Source organism: Carcharhinus amblyrhynchos, chromosome 12 (assembly GCF_965287045.1).
Source record: "Carcharhinus amblyrhynchos chromosome 12, sCarAmb.v2.hapA, whole genome shotgun sequence".
Lineage (NCBI taxonomy): Eukaryota > Metazoa > Chordata > Chondrichthyes > Carcharhiniformes > Carcharhinidae > Carcharhinus > Carcharhinus amblyrhynchos.
The window spans coordinates 25,169,034-25,181,597 of NC_137335.1; the positions used below are offsets into that span (position 1 = coordinate 25,169,034).

Below are 12,564 nucleotides of genomic sequence, written 5' to 3' on the forward strand. Positions count from 1 at the left end.
TTGTTTGTAATGGGTCATATGAACTCTATTAGAATACTGACTATTACTAGTTACCTATCTTTCCATCAAACCCTGTTTGTATTCAGAAGTTAAATATGCTTGCAACATACAGATAAAAGCATCTGTTTGGAAAAGCTCTGTAAAGAAACAGTATCTGGTCGGGGCAAGATCAATGTGTCCAGTGTGAACATGTTTTATTGGATATAATTATAGGGCTACTGGTCAGTGTTCGTCCCATATTATTAGACATAAAAACATTGGAACATCTCCCACAGGGTGCTTTACCTCTCCCAATGGGTGCCTTACCTCTCCAGTAACAGTGAAGGGATGGCATTATATTTTCAATGTAATAAGTCTGACAACACCAGGTTTAAGTCCAACCAATTTATTTGTTAGTAAACTCACAAGCTTTCGGGGTTTGCCCTTCGTCAGGTGAATGGAGAGCCAGAACTCTGTTGTCAGATTTCTTACTGTGTTTACCCCAGTCCAACGCCAGCATCTCCACATCATTATATTTTCAAGACAGGATGGTGAGTGGCTTGAAGGGGTTCTCATGTGTCCTCTGTCCTTGGCCTAGATGGTAGCAATCGTGGATTTGATGCTATCTCAGGAACCCTGCTGTACATATTGTAAATGATTTACTATGGGGTCACTGAAGGAGTAAATGTCTGTGGGTGGGGTGCCAATGAAGTGGGCTGCTTTGTCCTGGGTGGCAGGAAACAACCTATGGTCCTCACACCATTTCCAGTTGTTGAAACTACATTCATCCAGGCAAGTGAACAGTGTTCCATACACCTGTGCCTTGCACCTTGTAGATGATGGACAGGCTTCGGGGATCAGAATTTGAGTTGCTCGCTGCTGGATTCTCAGCCTCTGATCTGCTCTTGTAGCCACAGTATTTATATAGATGTTCCAGTTCAGTTTCTGGTCAATGGTAACCCTCAGGATGCTGAATATGAGGGATTGAGCGATGGTAATGACATTTAATCTCATATAAGCTTGGTATGCTCTGTGAATAGAATTCTGTCAACAATTGGGCAGTTACCTAAACAAATGTATCAGCTTTGGCTCAACTGAGTGTGTTTTTTTCCCAAAAGTCAGAAAATTTACCATTTAAATATATCTGAAGCCGAGATTTTTGACAGTGGTTCACGTTCGCTGAGTTGGGAGATGTTCCGGCTCAGTGAGCCTGACCTTTAGTCCATCCAAGTTCAAATTTCTGGTCAGGAAGGTTTAAAAATGAGTTGGCGAGGGCCCTGGAACAAATTCATAGGGTGCCAGGTGCAGAGACAAATTGGGCACAAAGCCTGTCTCTGTGCTCCAGCACTATGCTGAAATAAATTTAAAAAAAATCCCTCCAGTCTCCCACTCCCTTTAGTCCTCTGTCCCACACACACTTTGTCCCATACACGCCAACCTATTCCATCCCCACCAAATAGCCTGCACAACCATTTGCAGCTTCTTTACAGCTTTGACACTTTCTGGCTTTGACTCTTACTGGATAACTTTGACAGGGGACAGCTCCTTAATATTTCCTTGACAGCTCTTTGACAGCTGGATATTTCCTGAACAACTGGCCTGTTCCCAGATAGCTCCTTAACATTTCCTTGACAGCTAGACAGTTGGGCAGCTCTTTTGCAGCTTAACAATTCTAAATGAATTTGTGTATAAATAGTGCATAATTCCAAAGGGTGCCTCGCCTCTCCCAAAGGGTGCCTTGCCTCTCCCAAAGATGTCCCGAGCCTCCAAATCCTGACTCTGCGTAAGAATCCACCATGATCAGACTTTCCTACCTGTTCTAATCTGCACACTCCAGTTCTCCCAAAGTCCCACTACAATGGAGGAAGCTGGTGATTTTAGTGGCCAGTTGTCTCTGAGAATGATGCAAGCAATAATCCTGGCTTGACTTCAACTCACCCTGCCAGGATGGGAAATGCTAGATTCAGGGGTGACTGACACCTAAAATTTTTGGCCATTTTACAGGATTTTTACCATGACAAAGAGACTCTTCATCATGGCAAAAATCCAGGCTCAATGCTGGACAGTATGATCTCAATTGCATTACTAGATCGTTTCAGATAAAATGTCTCCTTCTCTGATACCTCAGTGGTACAATGTATTATCCTGATCAGCTCATTATCAAATCTTTACACCAAAAAATAAAAATCAATAATCTGAAAGAAATTTACTTACACGTAGGTTAACAAAGGAACCTCACTGGCACCAGTAACGGTAGTCAAAACATCTCGTTTTACACCTAAGACAGTTCCATCGTTGTCTTTTGCCAGCAGGTCAATTATTTCATTATTGTACACTTCCACTATAGACACTTTGACAGAATGTGCTTCAAGTGGTTTATCTGACAACAGTCTGCAAAGATAAGAGCAGCCTTTTATTTATAAAATTCTTAGTCTGTCCTAAAGTCTCCACAGTAAACATGCATTAGGTATACTGAATAATTTATTGAAAACGCTTTACTCTCAATTTTTTTTACAGCAAAATCTGTAGAGCAATAAATTCTGCCTGGATATGAAACCTTTCAATGCCTTTTCCCGGACAATCTCTGCTGTGTTCACATCAATGGAAAACCTGATTTTGAAAATAGAGGTGGAATCTGAAAGTTTAAAAGGTTTGGAGTAAGTGGGGATAAGCAGGATTGGAAATTGGAGTGCAACTTGTTCTGTGATATCCTACTGGGGTTACCTTTATGAGTGGGGCAGATGAAGGTGGGTTTGCCTGCATGAAATACTTCAAAATGACATAAATGGAGCCCAAGGCACTATCTTAGGCCTGGGGTCAGAGAAGAAAGATTTTTACATCCTGAAGTTAACTTCCCTGGAAAGCAGCTGAAATGTGTACAGAAGTGCAAGCTACACGGACCCAAGCTGTGCTATTGCTGATATAAAAAATCCCAAAACAATAGCTAATTGCCGAATTTGGAGAATTCTGGTGAGGTCAGACATTTCAGTTTCTGATGATGTGTAAGTTCTTGCCCTCTACTATTAAAGATTTTGGCCATGGCATTCTGATTTTGAACTCATCAGCTATAATTTTCTATTCATTGACTTCTGATAAGTTCAAAGCACAAATGCCCAGCTCATCTCTTTAAGCAGGATCCAGATTTGGCCATTAAGGTCCATATTTCAATAAAATTATAAACAGATAAACAACTAGGGTATTGGAAATTGGAGGATGCTGAATTATTTGGTTCCCAAATGATTTCCATCCTTCTCTCATATGGACTTTCACAGCGAGGGGGATTGAATATAAAAGTAGGGAGGTCTTGCTGCGGCTGTATAGGGCATTGGTGAGGCCGCAGCTGGAGTACTGTGTGCAGTTTTGGGCGCCGTACTTACGCAAGGATATTTTGGCCTTGGAGGGAGCGCAGAGGAGGTTTACTAGGCTGATGCCGGAGTTGAGGGGGTTGAGCTATGAGGAGAGGCTGAATAAATTAGGCTTGTACTTGTTAGAGTTTAGAAGAATGAGGGGCGATCTCATTGAGACGTATAAGATGATGAATGGGATGGATAGGATAGAGGTGGAGAGACTCTTCTCGCTCAGAAAGGACAGTAGGACTAGGGGGCACAGCCTCAAGATAAAGGGGGGGGCGGTTTAGAATGGAGTTGAGGAGAAACTTCTTCACTCAAAGGGTGGTGAATCTCTGGAATTCTCTGCCCGTTGAAGTGGTGGAGGCTGCCTCGCTAAATATTTTTAAGACGCGGGTTGATGGGTTTTTGATAAGAGAGGGGATTAAGGGTTATGGGGAGAGGGCGGGAATGTGGAACTGAGCCACGACAGATCAGCCATGATCTTATTGAATGGCGGGGCAGGCTCGAAGGGCTAGATGGCCTACTCCTGCTCCTATTTCTTATGTTCTTATGTTCTCATCTTTACATAGTCCATCTCTGATTCATCCTTTCCCTTCTTTGATTTCTCTTTCTGCTTAGGCTAACTATACATATTCACAACAAGTCACTGACTTTGAGTGCAACTTGCTACCTCATTGCATTTCCTCATGTCCTGCTTCCTGAAAGGATTCCATTCCATTTTTCTAGTTCCTCCATCTCCATTACATCTGTTTGAATGATGAGTATATCCATATCATTGTTACTAATATATCTTCTTTTCCCCTCAACCAAGCTATTCTCCCCATGTTGGGTGACAGGACACTTGGCCATGTCCTGTACTCCTTCCTCTATCTCCCAGAACCATGGCAGGGTGTCCCTTTCCTTCCAGCTATCCTGGCAGCCTCTGTATTCAACAGATCATTGACCATGATTCCACCATTTCCAGCACAACATCATCACTCAACACATCTTTCCCCCTCCCGTTTCAGCATTCCAAAGGGACCGTTCCCTCTGTGACACCCTACTCCATTCCCTTTCCATGGGAAGCACAGGAGTTGCAATACCTGCCCTTTTACTTCCTCTCCCCTCCCATCCAAGGCCTCAAACAGGCTTTCCACATGAAACACAATTTGAATGTACTTCTCCCAAGTATTAGTATACGGTACTTGATGCTCATGCTGTGATCTCCTCTACACTGTGGTAACCAAACACAGATTCAGGACTGTTTTAGGAAATACTTCTGTGGTGGCTGTCTCTTTAAGGATCCATCTGCCAAGTAAGGGTCATAGAGTCACAGACGTTTACAGCATGGAAACAGGCCCTTTGGCTCAACTTGTCCATGCCACCCTTTTTTTTAAAACCCTTAAGCATTTGGCCCATAATCCGTCTATACCCATCATACCCATGTAACTAAATACTTTCTAAAAGACAAAATTGTACCCGCCTCTACTACTACCTCTGGCAGTTTGTTCCAGGCACTCACCACCCTTTGTGTGAAAAAACTGCCCCTCTGGACACTTTTGTATCTCTCCCCTCTCACCTTAAACCTATGCCCTCTAGTTTTAGACTCCCCTCCTTTGGGAAAAGATATTGACTATCTAACTGATCTATGCCCCTCATTATTTATAGACCTCTATAAGATCAGCCCTCAGCCTCCTACACTCCAGAGAAAAAAGTCCCAGTCTATCCAGCCTCTCCTTATAACTCAATCTATCAAATCCCAGTAGCATCCTAGTAAATATCTACTGTACTCTTTCTAGTTTAATATTATCCTTTCTATAATAGGGTGACTAGAATTGCACACAGTATTCCAAGTGTGGTCTTACCAATGTCTTGTACAACTTCAACAAGATGTCCCAACTCCTGTATTCAATGTTCTGACCGATAAAACCAAGCATGCTGAATGCTTTCTTGACTACTCTGTCCACTTGTGACTCCATTTTCAAGGAACTTTGAACACGTACCCTTAGATCTCTTTGTTCTGTAATGCTCCCCAACGCCCTACCATTAACTGAGTAAGTCCTGCCCTGGTTCAATCTACTAAATGCATCACCTTGCATTTGTCTAAATTAAACTCCATCTGCCATTTGTCAGCCCACTGGCCCAACTGATCAAGATCCCGTTGCAATTGGAGATAACTTCTTTCACAGTCCACTATGCCACCAATCTTAGTATCATCTGCAAACTTACTAACAATGCCTCCGATATTCTCATCCAAATCATTCATATAAATGACAAATAACAGTGGACCCAGCACTGATCCCTGAGGTACACCACTAGTCACAGTTGAAAAACAACTCTCTACAACCAACCTCTGGCTTCTATCAAGAAACCAATTTTGTATCTAATTGGCTACCTCACCCTGGATCCCGTGAGATTTAATCTTATATAAGAACATAATAAATAGGAGCAGGAGTAGGCCATCTGGCCCTTCGAGCCTGCCCCGCCATTCAATAAGATCATGGCTGATCTGTCGTGGCTCAGTTCCACATTCCCGCCCTCTCCCCATAACCCTTAATCCCCTCTCTTATCAAAAACCCATCAACCCGCGTCTTAAAAATATTTAGCGAGGTAGCCTCCACCACTTCAACGGGCAGAGAATTCCAGAGATTCACCACCCTTTGAGTGAAGAAGTCCTTCCTCAACTCCGTTCTAAACCGCACCCCCCCCTTTATCTTGAGGCTGTGCCCCCTAGTCCTACTGTCCTTTCTGAGCGGGAAGAGTCTCTCCACCTCTATCCTATCCATCCCATTCATCATCTTGTACGTCTCAATGAGATCTCCCCTCATTCTTCTAAACTCTAACGAGTACAAGCCTAGTTTATTCAGCCTCTCCTCATAGCTCAACCCCCTCAACTCCGGCATCAGCCTAGTAAACCTCCTCTGCACTCCCTCCAAGGCCAAAATATCCTTGCGTAAGTACGGCGCCCAAAACTGCACACAGTACTCCAGCTGCGGCCTCACCAATGCCCTATATAGCCGCAGCAAGACCTCCCTACTTTTATATTCAATCCTCCTCACTATGAAGGCCAGCATCCCATTCGCCTTCCTGACCACCTGCTGCACCTGCAAGCTGGGTTTTTGCGACTCATGCACAAGGACCCCGAGGTCCCTCTGCACCGTCGCCTGCTGCAGTTTTTCTCCACGTAAGTAATAATTCTTCCTACCATTATTCCTACCAAAGTGTACCACCTCGCACTTGCCAACATTAAATTCCATTTGCCATTTCCTGGCCCATTCGCCCAGCCTATCTAGATCCTTCTGCAGACTCTCCACACCCTCTGCACAACTTGCCTTTCCACCAATCTTGGTGTCATCAGCAAATTTCGACACCATACACTCGGTTCCCTCCTCCAGATCATCTATATAAATGGTAAATAGCTGAGGCCCCAGCACCTACCCCTGGGGCACTCCACTAGTCACCAACCGCCAATCCGAATAGCACCCATTGACCCCCACTCTCTGCCTCCTATTTGACAACCAGTCCTCTATCCACGCTAACACCCTACCCCCAACTCCATGTCCCCTTACCTTCTGCAATAACCTCTTGTGAGGTACCTTGTCAAACGCCTTCTGAAAATCAAGAAAGACCACATCCACTGGCTCTCCTCTATCCACCGCCCTAGGCACATCCTCATAGAACTCAAGTAAATTTGTCAGACACAACTTCCCCTTAACGAAACCGTGCTGCGTCTGCTCTATCAAGCAATTCCCCTCAAGATGCCTCGCTATTTCCTCCTTGATGACGGATTCTAACATTTTACCTACAACAGACGTTAAACTAACCGGCCTATAATTCCCCGCCTTTTGCCTGGCACCCTTCTTAAACAACGGCGTAACATTAGCCGCTTTCCAATCTTCCGGCACTTCCCCGGAATCCAGCAACGTCTGGAAAATAACCACCAAGGCATCCACTATCACCTCTGCCATTTCTTTCAGAACCCTCGGATGCATTCCATCCGGTCCTGGAGACTTGTCCACAATCAGCCCCTCCAGTCTGTCGAGTACCACCTCTCTAGTAACAGTAATGTCATCGAGACCCTCCTGTCCACAACCTACCAAGCAGTACCTTGTCAAAGCCTTGCTAAAGTTCCTCCCCCCTCACATGACCCAGGGAATCAATCGGGGAGCAATGTGAGGGATCACTCTAGTGAGCACGGGTTTCTGTTCCAGATCCATGAGGCCACGAGCCTCTGTATTATAGTTCTCTATAAATAAATGTTGCAATTGTTATTTACCTAACTGATGAACAGGAATTATTACAACCTCCATTCAGTCTGCAAAAATGACCCTTCCAGTTTCTGTCATTTGAATTCTCTACCTCGTGCTGACCACCCTGTCTCAGTTTTCTGCTATGTTCACATGAAGCTCAACCTAAGCTTTCATCTTTTATTAGGTATTCTACACCCTACCGGACTCAACACTGACTTCAACAATTTCAGACTGTGACCTCTGTTTCCATTTTGTTTAATTTCTTTTGCAGGTTTCGGTTTTAGTCTTATTTTCTCTTTGTTCTTGCTTTTGGATGGCGGTTGTACATCATCTGCCACTCACACCTCCTCTAGACATACCTTTTGTTTCCCAAGTTGTCCCATTATTACTGGATTTGGCCCTAAACCATTCATTTTATAATTTATTCTCTCACTTGCTTAAAACCTGTTAATTTTATATCTTATTTCAGTTCTGATGAAAGGTCATCAACCTAAAACGTTAACTCAGTTTCTCTTCCCACAGGTGCTGCCTGACTTGTTCAGTATTTCTATCATGTCCAGCAGTGTGTATCATACAAGGTCCAATGTTTTAACTCATTAAGATTCCTTTGACAGCATCTTTCAAACCTGTAACCGTTATCGCCTAGAATGACAAGGGAGTGGCAAGTTCCCTGGCAGAGTGATACAGTGGTTAGCACTGCTGCCTTCCCAGTGCCAGGGACTCAGGTTCAATTCCAGCCTCAGGTCACTGTCTGTATGGAGTTTGTACATTCTCCCCATGTCTGCATGGATTTTCTCTGGGTGCTTCAGTTTCCTCCCGCACTCCAAAGATGTGCAGGTTAGGTTGATTGCCCAGGGTAAATTGCCCCTTAGTGTCAGGGGGAATAGTAGGGTAAATACGTTGGGTTACAGGGATAGGGCCTAGGTGGGATTGTGGTCAATGCAGACTCAATGGGCCTCCTTCTGCAATGTAGGGATTCTATGATTCTATGAAGTCACATGCCATCTGATATGGAACAACATCACCTTTCTTTCACCGTCACTGGGTCAAAATCCTAGAATACACACCCTAACAGTAGCACAGGTGTATTGACACCAGCACAATTCAAGAAGGTAGCTTTCCACCACTTCTCAACGGCAATTAGACAAGAGCAATAAATGATGTCCCGCGTCACTCACCTCCCATGTAAAAATGTTTTAAAAATTACAGTGGAAACAGTTTCTCTCTAATAACTCTGTCTCTCTTAATATTGTGAAAACTTCAATATGATAAAAATAAAATTGCCCAACCCTAGTAAATGTAATCCCTTTATAATTTAACTCTTGGAGTTCAGTATCATTCTGGTAAACTGACATTGCATTCACTTCAACCTTCCTAAGCATGATGCCCAGACTGCTTACTGTATTCCAGGTGTAGTCTAACCAGGGATTTGTGTAGCTAGAGCATACCCTCTTTTATTCCAGTCCTCCAGATATAAAGGCCAACTTCTATTAGTTAAGTTGACTACATTCTGTACTAATGCATGACATTGAAATAATCTATGTTTCTGGATCCCCAAGTCTCCTAGAATCTTCACTTTTTAATGGCTATCGCCATTCAAAAAGCATCTGTTCTATCGATTTGGGTTCAAAGTAGATGACCTCACATTTGCCTAAATTTGCCAGTTTTTCCCATTCACTTTAGCTATTAATATTGCATTGTAATTTTATGCTTTTGTCTGCACTGTTTACAATCTCACCTACCTTTGCATCATTGTCAAATTTGGACATGGAATTTGGAATTCCAAGAATGGTTGAGGCTCCAACACAAATCTTTGTGGGACACCACTCATCATATCTCTTTATATTTTCCCAACTCTCTATTCCTCTGCACAATCAATTTCTTAAACACATCAATCAGTTGCCTTCAGTTGGATGGGCTTCAGTTTTAAGGAGCAGTCTCCAAAGAGGTTGCCTTTTGGAAGTCCAAGTACATAGCATTTATAGACAGTCTTCTGCTTAGTGCTTTGGCCACCACCCTCCCCCACTTCAAAAAATTCAACAGGTTCATCAGGCACGACAAACCAGATCCATGCCATCTGTTTCTGATCTGATGAAAATTTTCACAGTGTTCAGTCATCCTCTCTTATAGATTCTAGTAATATTCTGCCAATAAATGCTAAGTTGAATTAAGTCAGAAATTTCTTGGTTTTCCTCTTTCACCTTTCCTAATTTCAGAGTAGCATGTCAATTTTCCAATTCCAAGTAACAGTTCTCAAAACAAAAGAACTTTGGAACAATGTCAATAGGTTGTCACTGAATCCATGTACTCTTATTTTGGTCAGCAAGCTTTTATGTAAAACACACTGCAATTTCCTAAAGCCTTGACAGGTATTTCAATTCCAATTTTCTTTCCACACCTAGCGGTGTATGAAAGCAGACTTTGGTCTGTTTCCATAATTATTTCTGAAACAGGTCTTTAGTCTGTCGCCAGGTGTGCCACTCCATATCAAGTATGACTGACCAAGAGTCTTTCTCATTCTTACCACTAGCTATTGGCCTTTTGGAAGGAGTGGTAGCTTGCCACCTAACCTGTTTGACTGCATTATGAATGCACCGTCCTTGGCCATCAACTCCTGAAGTGGGACTTGAATCTGGAGCTTCTGGCTCACAGTCAGAGACACTACCCATTGCACAAGACCTTGTCATTTATATTAATGATTTGGATAAGAATATAGGCAGCATGGTTAGTAAGTTTGTAGATGACATCAAGGTTGATGGCATAGTGGACAATGAAGAAAATTATCTCCAATTGCAACGGGATCTTGGTCAATTGGGCCAGTGGGCTGATGAATGGCAGATGGAGTTTAAATTAGACAAACGCAAGGTGATGCATTTTGGTAGATTGAACAGGGCAGGACTTATTCAGTTAATGGTAGGGCATGGGGGAGAATTACAGAACTAGGAGATCTAGGGGTACATGTTCATAGCTCCTTGAAAGTGGAGTCACAGGTAGACAGAGTGGTGAAGAAGGCATTCGGCATGTTTGGTTTTATCGGTCAGAACATTGAATACAGCAGTTGGGATATCTTGTTGAAGTTGTACAAGACATTAGTAAGGCCACACTTGGAATACTGTGTGCAATTCTGGTACCCTATTACAGAAAGGATATTATTAAACTAGAAAGAGTGCAGAAAAGATTTACTAGGATGCTACCGGGACTTGATGCATTGAGTTATAAGGAGAGGCTAAATAGACTGACTTTTTCTCTGGAGCGTAGGAGGATGAGGGGTGACCTTATAGTGGTCTATAAAATAATGAGGGGCTTAACCAAGGTAGATGGTCAATATCTTTTCCCAAAGGTAGGGGAGTCTAAAACTAGAACACATAGGTTTAAGGTAAGAGGGGAGAGATACAGAAGAGTCCAGAAGGGCAATTTTTTCACACAGAGGATGGAGTGTGTCTGGAACAAGCTGCCAGATGTAGTGGCAGAGGCAGATGCAATTTTATCTTTTAAAAAGCATTTAGATAGTTCCATGGGTACGATGGGTATAGAGGGATATGGGCCAAATGCGGGCAATTGGGATTAGCTTAGGGGTTTTAAAAGAAAGGGAGTTGTGGACAAGTTGGGCCGAAGGGCCTGTTTCCATGCTGTGAACCTCGATGACTCTATGACTTTAAGACCTCCTTTTGACAGGTACAGTACTATGGAAAAATTGAACCTTATCAAAGGCCTTATGAAAGTTTATATTAGTAGCATTTACCTACCATGTTAGTTATCTTCCTAAAATATTCAACTAGGTTTATTAGACATGACTTCACAAATCCATGTTGACTGTCACTGATCAGTTCATGCTAATCCAAGTGCTTAGTTACTCGGACCCTAACAATATATGCTATTCATCTCTCCAGAACAGACATTAGGATGATGGGCTTTTAATTCCTAGTTTATTGCTACTACCCTCCTTAAATAGTGTAGTAACTTTGCAATTTTCCAATCCATCAGGACAATTCCTTACTCAAGTGTGTTTTAGAAAATCCTGAAGAGAGTATTTGCAATTTTTGCAACTGCTTCTTTAACTGCTCTATCATGGAGTTCATCAGGTCCTGGAGTCTTCTAACTTTAGTCTAATTATATTGTGGATAAATGTGAGGTTATCCACTTTGGTAGCAATAATAGGAAGACAGATTATTATTTGAATGGGTGTAAATTGAGAGGGGTGGATACTCAGTGAGACCTCGGTGTCCTTGTGCATCAGTTGCTGAAAGTAAGTGCACAGGTACAGCAAGCAGTAAAGAAGGCAAAGGGTATTTTGGCCTTCATAGCGAGAGGATTTGAGTATAGGAATAGGGATGTTTTATGCAATTATATAGGGCATTGGTAAGGCCACACCTGGGGTATTATGTGCAGTTTTTGTGTCCTTATCTGATGAAGGATGTCCCTGCTATAGAGGGAGTACAATGAAGATTTGCCAGGCTCATTCCTGAGAAAGCATATGAGGACAGACTAAATCGATTAGGACTATATTTACTGGAGTTGAGAAGAGTGAAGGGGGATCTCGTAGAAACTTATAAAATTCTAACAAAGTTAGACAGAGTAGATTCAGAAAGAATGTTCCCAATGGTGGGGGAGTCCAAAACTAAGGGTCATGGTTTGAGGATAATGGGTAAATTTTTAGAATTGAGGGGAGGAGAAATTTCTTCATCCAGACGATGATGTGTGGCATTCACTACCACAGAAAGTAGTTGAGGCCAAAATGTCTGATTTCAAGAAGAAATTAGAATACATCTAGGGACTAAAGGGATCAAGGGATATGGGTGGAAGGGGGGAAATCAGGATAATGAATTTGATGATCAGCCATAATCAAAATGAATAGCAGAGTAGACTTCACCGAATGGCCTACTCCTGCTAGTTTCTATATTCTGATTTCCCTCTTTATAACTACGGTATGGTAAAAGCTCCTCTTATTTTGTTTCTATCTCAAGGCTGGGATTTTCCCTAAAAAAACTAAGTGCCCAATGGGCGGG

At 42.7% G+C, this 12,564-nt stretch overlaps 1 protein-coding gene across 1 annotated transcript in view; it reads right to left on the reverse strand.

Annotated features, from left to right (window-relative positions):
* Positions 1-12,564, reverse strand: part of kif25 (kinesin family member 25) — a 113,934-nt gene that overhangs the window by 23,692 nt on the left and 77,678 nt on the right. Inside the window, exon 11 of the mRNA XM_080199909.1 lies at positions 2,194-2,370. Within this exon, the coding sequence (XP_080056035.1) occupies positions 2,194-2,370 (177 nt within the window). The remainder of the gene's footprint in view (positions 1-2,193; positions 2,371-12,564) is intronic.